Genomic DNA, 14,135 nt, shown 5'->3' with positions numbered 1-14,135 from the left:
ATTTTCACTTTTCATTTCTTTATTGCACTTTAATCTTTGTTGGTGAGTTCCCTTTTTCAAATATCCATTTTTGTAAAATCTCAAGTGGGTTTATCACTGAGAAACAACACTTTGCTGTCTGTGCACGCATGACAGATGTGCAGTGACCAATCACTAACAGATTTTGAAAGAAGTGGCATGATTGCTCATATATCTATCTGTTATTTACATAGTGATTTGTGGACTGAAGAGCTAGCAGCAAAGTTTATACTTTATGCAGTTACTCAGTTAATATAGCGTGGAAACTAAAGTCCAAACCTTTTCAGGGTTTGTTTGGTTTTTCTTTTTGGAAATTTGATATGTAACTAAACCATTGTGACTGAAATTCATGCATGTCAGAACTAGTGCAAAGCGAAGCCTGCCTGTATTGGAAACTATTTTTCTTCAGTTATAAATAATGTGAAGCTATTCTGAATAAAAAGGATACTGGAAACAAAACCCTTTTCTCCCCCACCCTTTTTTCCCTTTTTTTTTTTTTGATAAGCAGAATATGGCAGAAGTGAAAGTCTTGATGGAGCTGGGGAGGGGAGTGTGCAGGTTATGCAGCACGCTGATGTAGCTTCGTATCTGATGAGAGTGATGCTGTGAAGAATAACGAAGTTGGGAGGCAGCAGGCATCACCTAGAGTTTGGTTTGGGGCCTCCTCATTATCCAGTTGGCTATGGCAGGAATGCTTTGGACTTTCTTACGTAATGTCACCAGCCTGGGATGGTTGTCCAACAAATCAGGTTTAAAGACCAAAAGTGTGGTACTGCAAATTTCCCAGTAGAAATCTGCCCAAGTTACCTAGTTTAAAGGAAACAAATTTTCATTAGAACATAAAAGGCCTAACTTCTTAATCTAAAAATAGTTTATTTTTAATTCAAAATAATGTTATTACAAAAGCAGAATGCGTGTATTATAGAAAATTATAGATAACACCATACTCCCAACACACAGAGGTTACTCACATTAACACCTCTGTATATGGTATTTTTTTATGCATGTGTGTGTATTTTTACTAAAATGAGATCTTACAGTACATGCTCTTTTGTAACTTGATTCAATCTCCATCTCCCTGTGACAATACATTTTCATCTCATTTAACACACCATCATTACTTTTCCATCTGTTCCAAAAATGTCCTTTATAGGATAAAGCAGGATCCATTCCAGGACCATGCATTTCATCTGGTTATGTCCTTTAACTCTCAATTCACAACAGTACCCTTTTTTTTCCCATGTCACTGAATTATTGAAGATTCCACACTAGTCCTGCAGAATGTCCTGTCTTCAGGATCTTTATGATTATTTCATCGGTTCCTTTATATGGCAGAGTAAAAAGGAAGAGAGTGCAAGTTATCTTTAGAGAGTTCATAGTTTCAAGTTACATATTTTTGGCTAGCATACATTATATTGAATCACATCAGAAGACATGTCTGACCATTAGTGTAACCCTAAGATTGGCCACTGGACAGTATTAGGATGATGGCAGCATAGGCCTACTCTTGTATACCTGTTTTTTTTTTAATTTGTACACTTGTTTTGTTCTTTTATGACTAGATACTAATCTGGATGACATTACTTTGCCTCCATATAAATCAAAGAATGAAGTTTAAATATGGATTATTCTTAGTTTTCCTTTTGTTTGGAATTTAGTAATGCTGATTTCTAGTGTTTTATGAACTTGCTTACTAAACACCTGTCAACTAGGAGAGTCTACTGGTTAGAGGATTCAGAGTTCAGTCAACAAATATTTATGGAGTACCTACTATGTGCCCTGTACAGGTCAGGCTCCTGGGATTGACTAGAGAGCAAGATGTGATGCAAGCCCCTTCTCTGGTGCAGCTTTTACTTCAGAAGCAGGAAGACAAACGTTAAGTGTGGTACAGGGGATCGGCCAAGATGGCGGAGTAGAAAGGCCCTGAGCTCACCTCCTCTTACAGGCACACCAAAGTCACAAGTGTCTGCAGAACAGCCATCGATGAAGTAGACCAGAATCTACCAGAAAAGATCTTCTACAGCTAAAGACATAAAGAAGGAACCACACGAGATGGGTAGGTGGAGCTGACGCACAATATAATCCAGTCCCTTACCCCCAGGTGGGCAATCCACAAACAAGAATACTTATACTGCAGAGGTTCTCCCATAGGAGTAAGAGTTCTAAGCCCCATGTCAGGCCCCCCAGCCCAGGGGTCCTGCACCAGGAAGACAAACCCCCAGAGCATTTGGCTTTGAAGACCAGAAGGACTTAATTTTGGGAGTTCCAAAGAACTAGGGGAAATAGAAACTTCACACTTAAAGGGTGTCCATAAAATCTCACACCGGGACCCAGGGCAAAAGCAGCAATTTAATAGGGGCCTGACCTACTTGCTGGTCTTGGAGAGTCAAGGAGGCAGCTGCAGCTCAAACTAGAGACATAGAAACTGGCAGCAGCCATATTTGGCAGCTTTCTACCATGTAGGCACCATTGTAGGATCCTCCCTCCAGCTCATGAGTGCCAAGACCTGGCCCTATCCAACAGCCTGTAGGCAACAGTGCTGGGGAGCTTCAAACCAAAGAACTAACTGGGGGTGGGGGAGGACACAGCCCCACACATCAACAGACAGGCTACCTAAAGACTTCTGGAGCCCAGAGCCACTCGAGACATGCCTCTAGACCTGGCCCTTCCCACTAGAGGGTCAAGACCCAGCTCCAGCCACCAATAGGCAGGTGCTGGCCTTGCGCTCAGGAAGCCTGCATTAGCCTCTAGACCAGACTCATCCAACCAGCGGGCAGACACCAGATGCAAGAAAACCACAATTCCACAGCTTCTGGACCCAGCCTGCCCACAGCAGGCCAGACCCTGCCCTGGGACCAGCTGGAACCTGGCTCTGCCCACTGGCAGGCCAACACAAGCTGTGGGACACCCCAGACCCCAGACCCAACTGTATCAAGAACTGCCTCCCCCCCCTCCACAGCAATCTGACACCAGCTCTAGGATCCCTGGGCCCTGCAGCAAGATTCCCACATTCCAGGACCAGTTGTGACTGCCAATAGTCCAGCACTAACCCCTGGACCTAGCTTCACCCACCAGTGGACAGGAACAGCCACGGAGTCTTCTGGATCCCGGCTCCATCCACCAGTGAGCCAGCACTAGCCCCAGGACCCCCTGGGGTTCTGAAATCAGCCCTCTTGTGACCAGGCCCCACTAACCAGCAGCCTCCATACAAGGCAAGGCCTGGCAACCAATAAGACTAGGGACAAACTAAGCCTACCAGACCACCCACATAGCCTGCTGACCACAATAGAAAGACCCTCACAGCCCTCCTGGGGAAACACTAGAGCATATAGCTTGGGTGACAAAAGTGGAGTGCCCTGCTGGGACACATAAGACGTCTCCTACAGAAGGCCACTTCTCCAAGTTTGGGAAATGTAACCTACCAGATACATAAAAATACAAATAGCAACTTAGACAAAATAAGGCAGCAGAGGAACATGCTCCAGACAAAGGAACAAGATAAAACCCTAGAAGAACTAAATGAATGGAGATAAGCAACCTACCCAAGAAAGAGTTCAGAGTAATGATCATAAAGAAGATCAATGAACTCAGAAGGAGAATTGATGCACAGGGAAGTTAGAAGTTTTTAACAAAGAGTTTGAATGTAAAGAACAGCCAAACAGAGATGAAGAATACAGTAACTAAAATGAATACACTAGAAGGAATAAACAGTAGACTAAATGATACAGAGGAATGGATCAATGAGGTGGAAGACTGAATAGTAGAAATCACTGATGCTGAACAGAAAAATGAAGAAAAATGAGGACAGTTTAAGAGACCTCTGGGAAAACATCAAGTACACTAATATTCGCATTATAGGGGTCCCAGAAGAAGATAGAGAAAAGGGGACCGAGAACATATTTGAAAACATAGTAGCTGAAAAATGCCCTAATCTGGGAAAGGAAACAGTTACCAAGTCCAGAAAGCACAGAGAGTACCATACAGGATGTGTGTTCCCAAAGAGGAACACACGAAGAGACGTTGTATTTAAAATTACAAAAAGTAAGGATAAAGAAAGTATTAAAAACAGCAAAGAGAAAGTGAAGAGTAACATACAAGGAAACGCCCATAAGGCTGTCAGATGATTTTTCAGCAGAAACTCTGCAGGCCAGAAGGGAGGGGCACATTATATATAAATCTCTTATATATATATATAGTGATGAAAGGGGAAAACCTATAACCAAGAATATTCTCCCCAGCAAGCTCTCATTCTGATTTGATGGAGAGATCAAAAGCTTTACAGACAAGCAAAAGCTAAAAGAGTTTAGCCCCTCAAACGAGCTTTACAACAAATGTTAGTAAATTCTCTAGGCAAAAAAGATAAGGACACAACTAGAAACAGGAAAATTACAAAATGAAAAAGCTCACTGGTTTCAAACATACAATAAATGTAGGAAATCATCCACACACAAAGCTAGTAGGAATGTTAAAAGACAAAAGTAGTGGGGACTTCCCTGGGATTCCAGTGGTTAAGACTCTGCCTTTCAATGCAGGAGGCACGGGTTTGATCCCTGGTAGGGGAACTGAGATCCCACATGCTGTGGGGTGTGGCCAAAAAAAAAAAAAGAGACAAAAGTAATAAAATCATCAATGTCCACAATAAGCAGTTGAGGGATACACAAAACACCTAGATGCAAAATATGATATCAAAAACAGTAATCATGAGGGAAGGAGAGTACAATTGCAGTGTTGTTAAAATGATTTGAAATTAAGAGATCACAGCTTAAAACAATCATAAATATATACAGAGAGAGAGACTGCTATATAAAAACCTCATGGTAATCACAAACAAAATCTATTATAGAAAAGAAAAATGGAATCCAAACATAACACTAAAGATGGTAATCAAATCACAAGAGAAAAGAAAAAGGGAAGAAAGACCTACCAAAACAATTGATAAAATGGCAATGGGAACATACATATCAGTAATTACCTTAAATGTAAATAGACTAAATACTCCAACCAAAAGATACAGAGTTGCTGAATGGATCCAAAAACAAGACTCATATATATGCTGCCTGCAAGAGACTCACTTCAGATCTAAAGACACACAGACTGAAAGTGTGGGGATGGCAAAAGATATTCCATGCAAATGGAAATCAAAAGAAAGCCAGAGTAGCAATAGTTATATCAGACTTTAAAGGCTGTTACGGGCTTCCCTGGTGGCGCAGCGGTTGAGAGTCTGCCTGCCAATGCAGGGGACATGGGTTCGTGCCCTGGTCTGGGAAGATCCCACATGCTGCAGAGTGCCTGGGCCTGTGAGCCATGGCCGCTGATCCTGCGCGCCCAGAGCCTGTGCTCCGCAACAGGAGAGGCCACAGCAATGAGAGGCCTGCGTACAGCAAAAAAATAAAAAAAATAAAGACTGTTACAAGAGACAAAGAAGGACAGTACATATTGATCAAGGGATCAATCCAATAAGAAGATATAACAATTGTAACTATATATGCACCATGCACCCAACGTAGGAGCACCTAAATTCATAAGGCAAATATTAACAGACATAAAAGGAGAAATTGATATTTATAGAGCATTCCATTCAAAAGCAGCAGAATACACATTTTTTCCAAGTGCATATGAAACATTCTCCAGGATAGAACACATGCTAGACCACAAAACAAGCCTTGGTAAATTTAAGAAAATTGAAATCATATCAAGCATCTTTCTGACCACAATGTTATGAGGCTAGAAATCAACTAGAAGAAAAAAGCTGCAAAAAAAAACACAAAGCGTGGAGGCTAAACAATATGCTACTAAACAACTAATGGATCACTGAGGAAATCAGAAAATACCTAGAGATATATGAAAACAAAAACACGACAATCCAAAACCTATGGGATGCAGAAAAAACAGTTCTAAGAAGATTATAGTGATACAAGCTTACCTCAGAAAACAAGAAAAATCTCAAACAACCTAACTTTGAACCTAAAAGAGCTAGAGAAAAGAACAAACAAAACCCAAAGTTAGTAGAAGGAAAAAAATCAGATAAAGATCAGAGCAGAAATAAATAGAGACAAAAAAAATTAGAAAAGATCAATGAAACTAAGCTGGTTCTTTGAAATGATAAAACTTTAGCCAGATTTATCAACAAAAAAAGGAAGCGGGCCCAAATCAATAAAATCAGAAATGAAAAAGAAGCTACAGCCAACATCACAGATATACAAAGGATCATAAAAGACCATTACAAACAACTATATGCAAATAAAATGGACAACCTAGAAGAAATGGACAAATTCTTACAAAGGTACAATCTCCCAAGACTAAACCAGGAAGAAGTAGAAAATACGAACAGACCAATTACCAGTACTGATATACGATATTTGTTTTCCTCTTTCTGACTTACTTCACTCTGTATGACAGATTAACACATATATGTGGAATCTAGAAAAATGGTATAGATGACCTTAATTGCCAAGCAGAAATAGAGACACAAAGAACAAATCTATGGATACCAAGGGGGAAAGGAGTGGGGTGGGAGGAATTGGGAGATTAGGATTGACACATATACACTATTGATACTATGTATAAAATAGACTACTGATGGGAACATAATGTATAGCACAGGGAACTCTACTTAATAAACTGAAGTGTCCTAAATGGAGGGGATATATGTATATGTATGGCTGATTCATTTTGCTGTGCAGAAGCTAACACAACATTGTAAAGCAACTATACTCCAATAAAAATTAATTTAAAATTTTACCAGTACTGAAACTGAATCAGTAATTTAAAAACTCCTAAGAAACAAAAGTCCAGGACCAGATGGCTTCACAGATGAATTCTACCAAAAATTTAGAGAAGAGTTAACATCTATCCTTCTCAAACTATTCCAAAAATTTCTTGAGGAAGGAACACTTCTGAACTCATTCTGTGACGCCAGCATCACCCCAATACCAAAACCAGACAAATATACTACAAAAAGAGAAAATTACAGGCTAATATCACTGATGAACATAGATGCAAAAATCCTCAACAAAATACTAGCAAAATACCAGGGATGCAAGGATTTTTCAGTATCCACAAGTCAATCATCAATGTGATACACCACATTAACAAATTGAAGAATAAAAACCATATAATCATTTCAATAGATGTAGAAAAAGTTTTTGACAAAACTCGACATCCATTTATGATAAAAACTCTCCAGAAAGTGGGCACAGAGGGAACCTACCTCAACATAATAAAGGCCACATATGACAAACCCACAGCTAACATCATACTCAATGGGGAAAAACTGAAAGCATTTCTTCTAAGATCAGGAACAAGACAAGGATGCCCACTCTTGCCACTTTTATTCAACATAGTTTAGGAAGTCCTAGTCACAGCAGTGAGATAAGCAAAAGAAATTAAAAGGAATAGAAATTGGAAAGGAAGAAGTAAAGCTGTCACTGTTTGCAGATGACATGACACTACATAGAAATTCCTAAAGTCTCCACCAGAAAACTACTAAAGCTCATCAATAAATTTGGTAAAGTTGCAGGATACAAAATTATTATACAGAAATCTGTTGCATTTATATACACTGAGTTATCAGAAAGAGAAATTAGGGAAACAATCCCCTTTACCATCACATCAAAAAGAATAAAATACCTAGGAATAAACATACCTAAGGAGGTAAAAGACCTGTACTTGGAAAACTGTAAGACACTGATGAAAGAAATTAAAGATGACAAAAACAGATGGAAAGATATACTATATTCTTGGACGGAAGAATTAATATTGTTACAATGACCATATTACCCAAGGCAATCTACAGATTCAATAAAACCTCTATCAAAATACCAAGGCATTTTTCACAGAATAAGAACAAATAATTTAAAAATTTATATGCAAACACAAAAGACCCTGAATGGCTAAAACTATCTTGAGAAAGAAGAACAGAGCTGGAGGAATCACACGCTCTGGCTTTAGACTATAGTGCAAAGCTGCAATAATCAAAACAGTATGGTACTGGCACAAAAACAGACACATTGATCAATGGAACAGAATAGAGAGCCCATAAATAAACCCACACACTTATGGCCAATTAATCTATAACAAAGGAGGCAAGAATATACAATAGAGAAAAGACAGTCACTTCAATAAGTGGGTCTGGGAAAACTGGACAGCTACATGTAAAAGAATGAAATTAAAATATTCTCTAACACCATGTGCAAAAATAAACTCAAAATGTATTAAAGACATAAATGTAAGACCAGAAACCACAAGACTCCTAGAGGAAAACATAGAATAATACACTTTGACATAAATCGTAGCAATATCTTTTGGATCTGTCTCCTAAAGCAGATGAAATAAAAGCAAAATTAAAATATGGGACCTAATTAAATGTAAAAGCTTTTGCATAGCAAAGGAAACTATTGACAAAATGAAAAGAACCTACTGAATGGGAGAAAATATTTGCAAATGACTGATAAGGGGTTAATATCCAATGTATATAAACAGTTCATACAATTTAATAACAAAAAGACAAACAATTAAAAAATGGGCAGAAGAACTGAATAGACATTTTTCCAAAGAGGACATGGAGATGGCGAACAGGCACATGAAAACATGCCCAACATCACTAAGTATCAGGGAAATGCAAATCAAAACCACAATGAGATTGTCACCTCACACCTGTCAAAATGGCTATCATCAAAAAGAACACAAATAACAAATGTTGGCGAGGATGTGGAGAAAAAGGAAAAGGGAACCCTCCTCCACTGTTGGTGGGAATGTAAATTGGAGCAGTCACTGTGGAAAACAGTAGGGAGGTTTGTCAAAAAACTAAAAATAGAACTACCATATGACCCAGCAGTTCTCCTCCTGGGTACATATCTGGAAAAGATGAAAGCTCTCATCTGAAAAGATACATTCACCCCAATGTTCATACCAACATTATTTGCAATTGCCAAGATAAGGAAGCAACCTAAGCAACCTATCCATCAACTGATGAATGGATAAAGAAGATGTGGTATACATATAAATGGAATACTACTTGGCCATAAAAAGAATGAAATTTTGCCATTTGCAGCAACATGGATGGACTTGGAGTATATTATGCTAAGTGAAATAAGTCTGACTGAGAAAGACAAATACTGTATGATATCACTTATATGCAGAATCTAAAAAATAGCACAGACTAGTGAATATAACAAAAAAGAAGCACACTCACAGATATAGAGAACAAACTAGTGGTTATCAGTGGGAAGAGGGAAGGGGGAGGGGCAATATAAGAGTAGGTGATTAAGAGATAAAAATTATTATGTATAAAATAAGCTATAATGATATATTGTACACCATGGGGAAAATAACGAATACTTTATAATAACTATAAATGGAGTATAATCTTTAAAATTTTGAATCACTATATTGTACACCAGTGACATATAATATTGTACATCAACTATACTTCAATTAAAAACAAAAAAAATCGTAAAGTGATAAAGGTGATACAGACAAAGTAGAGTGATGAGAGGGAGTCTCAAGTGATCGGGGAGAGAAGTTCTTTAAGAGGTGACATTTAAGCTAAGGCTTGAATGATGAAAAAAAGATCCAGACATGCAGTGATTTGGGGATTAAACATTTCAGGCAGAAGGAGGAGCAAGTGTAAAAGCTCTTAGGTGGGAGTATGACTTGTGTCCGAGGAAAAAACAAAACACCAGAGTGTTTGGGACACTTTGAGGAAGGGAGAGAGCACTAAGAGATGGGGTTAGGAGATAGGTTACAAAGGAATTTTAATAAAAAGCAGAAGGAAAAAAGTATTTTACATTCTTAGAAACTGTTCAATCAATAAGGGCAGAGAAAGGAACATAAAAGATATGGCAAGTTTGCTTCTCTGTCTCCTCAGGACTCAGCAGACAGTGATTAAAATAAGTCACAAGAGCATGTCAAAAAGCAGTATCTCGTCTCCTAGAATGGAGTCTCCTTGAAAGCAGGGACCCCAGCTTACCACAGCTTCTAAATCAGATTTAGATTTGATTTTTCTCTTGGCAAGACTACTTCATAGGGGGCAGTGCACTCCTCTGTCAGTAGGCCCGTAATGTCTGGTTCTCTCCTTTTTTGTGATATTAACAATTGTTGATAGTCAATGCTTAGATCCATTGATTCATCATGGGTTGGAAAATGGTGATGATTTATTTTAAACTCTCCTTGTTTATTTGTTTATTTATTTATTGGCTGTGCTGGGTCTCCGTGCAGCACTTGGGCTTTCTCCAGTTGCGGCAAGCAGGGGCTACTCTAGGTTGTGGTACACAGGCTTTAGTAGTTGCGGCACGCGGGCTCAGTAGTTGCAGCACGAGGGCCCCAGAGCATGTGGGCTCAGTAGTTGCGGTGCACAGGCTCCAGTAGTTGTGGCGCACTGCATGGGCTTATTTGCTCTGTGACATGTGGGATTTTCCCAGATCAGGGATCAGACCTGTATCCCCTGCATTGGCAGGCAGATTCTTAACCACTGGACCACCAGGGAAGTCCTCTTTCCTTACTTATTAACTAGAATACCTTTATGTAGGCAAACGTTGTCCATCAATTTTTTTTTATCTTGAGGTATAATTGGCATAGGAATGGCACGATAAATGCTTTATTCAAACCCCTCAACTTTTTTGTTTTTAACAGTTTTCGGAATACAGACAGTCTCTGGCTTATGATGGTTCAGCTTACAATTTTTTGACTTTACCACGGTGCAAAAGTGACACATGTTCAGTAGAAACTGCACTTTGAATTTTGAAGTTTGATCTTTTCCCAGGTTAGTGATATGCTGTATGGTACTCTCTCATGATGCTGGGCAGTGGCAGTGAACCACATAATCAGGAGGGTAAACAACTAATACACCTACAATCATTCTGTACCCATACAACCATTCTGTCTTTTACTTTCACTACAATATTCAATAAATTACGTGAGATATTAAACACTTTATTATAAAGGCTTTGTGTTAGATTATTTTGCCCAAAACTGTTGGCTAATGTAAGTGTTCTGAGCAAATTTAAGGTGGGCTAGGCTAAGCTATGATACTTAGTAGGTTGGGTGTATTTTTTGACTTAACGATATTTTCAATTTACGATGGATTTATTGGGACATAATCCCATCATAAGTCAATGAAAATTTGTAATAATTTGGCTCCATAACATCTTCTAAAAGTCACCAATGTAGCTTTGTTTGGTTTTGAGGTGTGTGTGTGTGTGTGTGTGTGTATTTGGTGATGGTGGTTGTCATAAACTCATGGATTCATTCATTTTGATTTGTTTCAATCCATTGCAGTTAATATTCTTATTGTGGCTTGAATTTTCTCATCTTTGGCCAGTGAGAGCTTCTACAAATTGACTGCTAAGTCGTTCTGACACAACTCTGGTGGCGTGTGTGGGGGGGTTTGTGATAATTTATTTGGTTCTATTATGTCAAAGTATTCCCGGCTCATGTTTTACATTTCCTGTCCCAAACTGAGAATGAGCTATTTCTCCAAGAAGTTCTGGTTACTTTTAGTATTTAGAGACCAGAATCTGGGTCCAAAGGGTGGCCAGAACAACTAGACTGGTCATTTTTTCGAGAAAAAGAGACACAAGATGCTTGTTGTCTTTACCTTAAGAAAAAGTACATCGTGAACTGAAACTGGTATACAATTATTATTTTTTTGTCCCGAGAAAATATCTATAATGAGATGTATAGTCAAATCACTGTGTTTTTAAAAATGACGATGTTTCTTAAGATAGTGGCCACAGGTACTTCTCCACATACCCTGTGCACCAATTTGACACAAGTTCATTTGTTTCACTTTGCTTTAGTTTGTCAGTGATAGCTTTTTTAAATGTTTTTGTTGTTGTTATATAATTATATAAAATATTTTAGTTCATGTTTCCAAAGTTAACTCCACTGAAAAAGTTTTATTCAGAGAAGTTTAGCTTTTGTCCCTGCTCTCTAACCTACTCCGTCCCTATGAGTAACACTTTTTTCAATACATTTTTATAAAGTTTTTGGTTTATCCATATATGTATATGCTTGTATTTTTTTAAGATGTAAAACGTACTCACAGAGTTACCAATAAGCCACTCTTTTTCCCCTAAGTATGTGTCTAAATCTTGCAGAAGATGAGATGCATCACATGTGAGTAGCTCCTTAAACATCTGATCCTAAGAGAGGGAGAAAAAAGATTCATTTAAGCATAATAAGAAGAAAAACAAATGAGTTGAAGAGGAAGTAGATTTTTCCATCTTCTTTCTCCCACATGAGTTCAAAAAGGAAGTAGCTACCTGTTATTGGTGGTTGTTGCTTGCTTGTTTGTTTTTTAAAATGAATGGCATGGAGATTCAGGTCTGATTTTCTATAGATCTTATTCTTCCCTTTATTACTCATGGATTAAAAAATAAATATTGTCATCAGTTCTTATTGTTTCTTTGTATATAATGACTAAATATTTCATCAATAAAATCTTTTCATGGTTTTTTATCTTAATTTTTGTTAATGAAAATTACTCCATTATATTTTTACATTTCTAAAATTCCCTACCTTTTTTAGGCTCACTCCCTTTAAAGTGAAATAATTTAACTAAAGGTAAAGAAATTAATTTATTTTGTAAATAAAATTTATTTTGTAAGACTGTTATTAATAAAATATTATTATTTTGTAAGATTCCTCCAGTTTAGCAGTCTTTCATCTCACAGTTACACTTAACAGAAGTAATCCATAATGAATAGTAATGTTCTTGGGCAGATTTCCTCTGTTTGGCTTGACATTGTACCTTAGGGTGAGATTTCTCTGCCTTGACTATCATCTGTAAAATGAATCCAAGGTGCCCCCTTTTGATATAATATGTAAGATATTATTACAAACCAAATAATATCCTTGGGAAAAAATAACAGATATATCCATTTAAAAAAATTATCTTTGTGTTTTTACTTGAATCTTTGAAGACCAAATAATTTATTCATGGCCTCTTTCTTGGTAAGAAGTATTTGTTTGTTTATATACGAAAATCAGGCTGGTTTGTATTGTGGATATGGAATGTAAGCCAAACTCAAAATATTATAAAATATACATATATCATTAATATTCACAAATGAATGAATATTATAAAATCTGTAATAAAATCAGCCTCTATTAAGATAAGTCAAATAGTGGATAAATCTCTCACCAATTTACTTCCTGTTACTATTATGACTTAGCTGGGTAATATAGATTATTATAACATAATGCCTTATATTTGTAGGGCACAGTTTGCAAAAGCATCATTACAGATTTACATAGGTTTGCCACATTTCAGGTACTGAAGGTTGGGAAGTTTGTCATTATTTTGACTTTACATGCTTTCCACGGTTCTATACCACCTTTGTACATAAGGTTCTCTCTCTATGGTTAAGATATTCATAGTTCTAAATAAAATAGTGTGAATCCTTCAGTCCCTTCCACAGAATCTGTGAGCTAAGAGGCAATGGGCCCAGAAACACGTGACATTTCCCATAGCTTAGCTTAGATCAGCATCAGTTGGGGAGGTAATAGCCAGCTTGGCTGTCCTAGAATAGCTAGAAACAGGAGGGAGTTAAATGGAACAGGATGTAGATGCTGTACAGCTTTCCAAAAACTCCTGTGCGTTCACCTGGGTGATTCTGCTACTTTTTCTACTGTGCATTTCCACAGCTTAAGGTACACCAATGCTTTGTATATGCAGTGCCAGATAAAAATCTTATCTCTGCTCTCTTGAGTTCCTTAGCCCAGGTTCTCTTTATGTGTTTGGTGAGAATCATATCACTCTAATGAAATGTAAATTGCTAAACAGCATAACCATTAGTATTTAAGAGTCATTTTAAAGAATACTCTCAAAAATAACCTAAAGAATATAAAATTTTCTTACATATCCTTTTTAAAATGCATTTTCTGATAAACCCTAGATAGCCATTCCTCTACTTGGTGGACTCAGAAATTTCCTCCCACCTCCCCCAGAGAGTTATAAGGAAGGAGATTTTTGCACATTGAAAAGTCATTGCTATTGTATTCTATCAAATGACATTTAGAGGATTTAGGGAGGTTTGCATATTTCTCCAAAGCACCATTTTAAAATCCACACTGCCCAAATCGTTTAGGATTGGAAATGGGCCACTGCTGTCCAC

At 37.7% G+C, this 14,135-nt stretch overlaps 1 protein-coding gene across 1 annotated transcript in view; it reads right to left on the bottom strand.

The window, feature by feature from the left end:
- Positions 1-660: 660 nt before the first annotated feature.
- The window catches only part of HPGDS (hematopoietic prostaglandin D synthase), a 28,546-nt gene continuing 15,071 nt past the window's right edge, over positions 661-14,135 (bottom strand). Inside the window, exons 4-5 of the mRNA XM_024736234.1 lie at positions 12,063-12,161; positions 661-825 (exon numbers count right to left, since the gene is read on the bottom strand). Of these exons, the coding sequence (XP_024592002.1) occupies positions 661-825; positions 12,063-12,161 (264 nt within the window). The remainder of the gene's footprint in view (positions 826-12,062; positions 12,162-14,135) is intronic.

Source organism: Neophocaena asiaeorientalis, unplaced genomic scaffold (assembly GCF_003031525.2).
Source record: "Neophocaena asiaeorientalis asiaeorientalis breed wild unplaced genomic scaffold, Neophocaena_asiaeorientalis_V1.1 scaffold7, whole genome shotgun sequence".
Taxonomy (NCBI): domain Eukaryota; kingdom Metazoa; phylum Chordata; class Mammalia; order Artiodactyla; family Phocoenidae; genus Neophocaena; species Neophocaena asiaeorientalis.
This window is presented reverse-complemented; position numbering and strand designations above follow the sequence as displayed.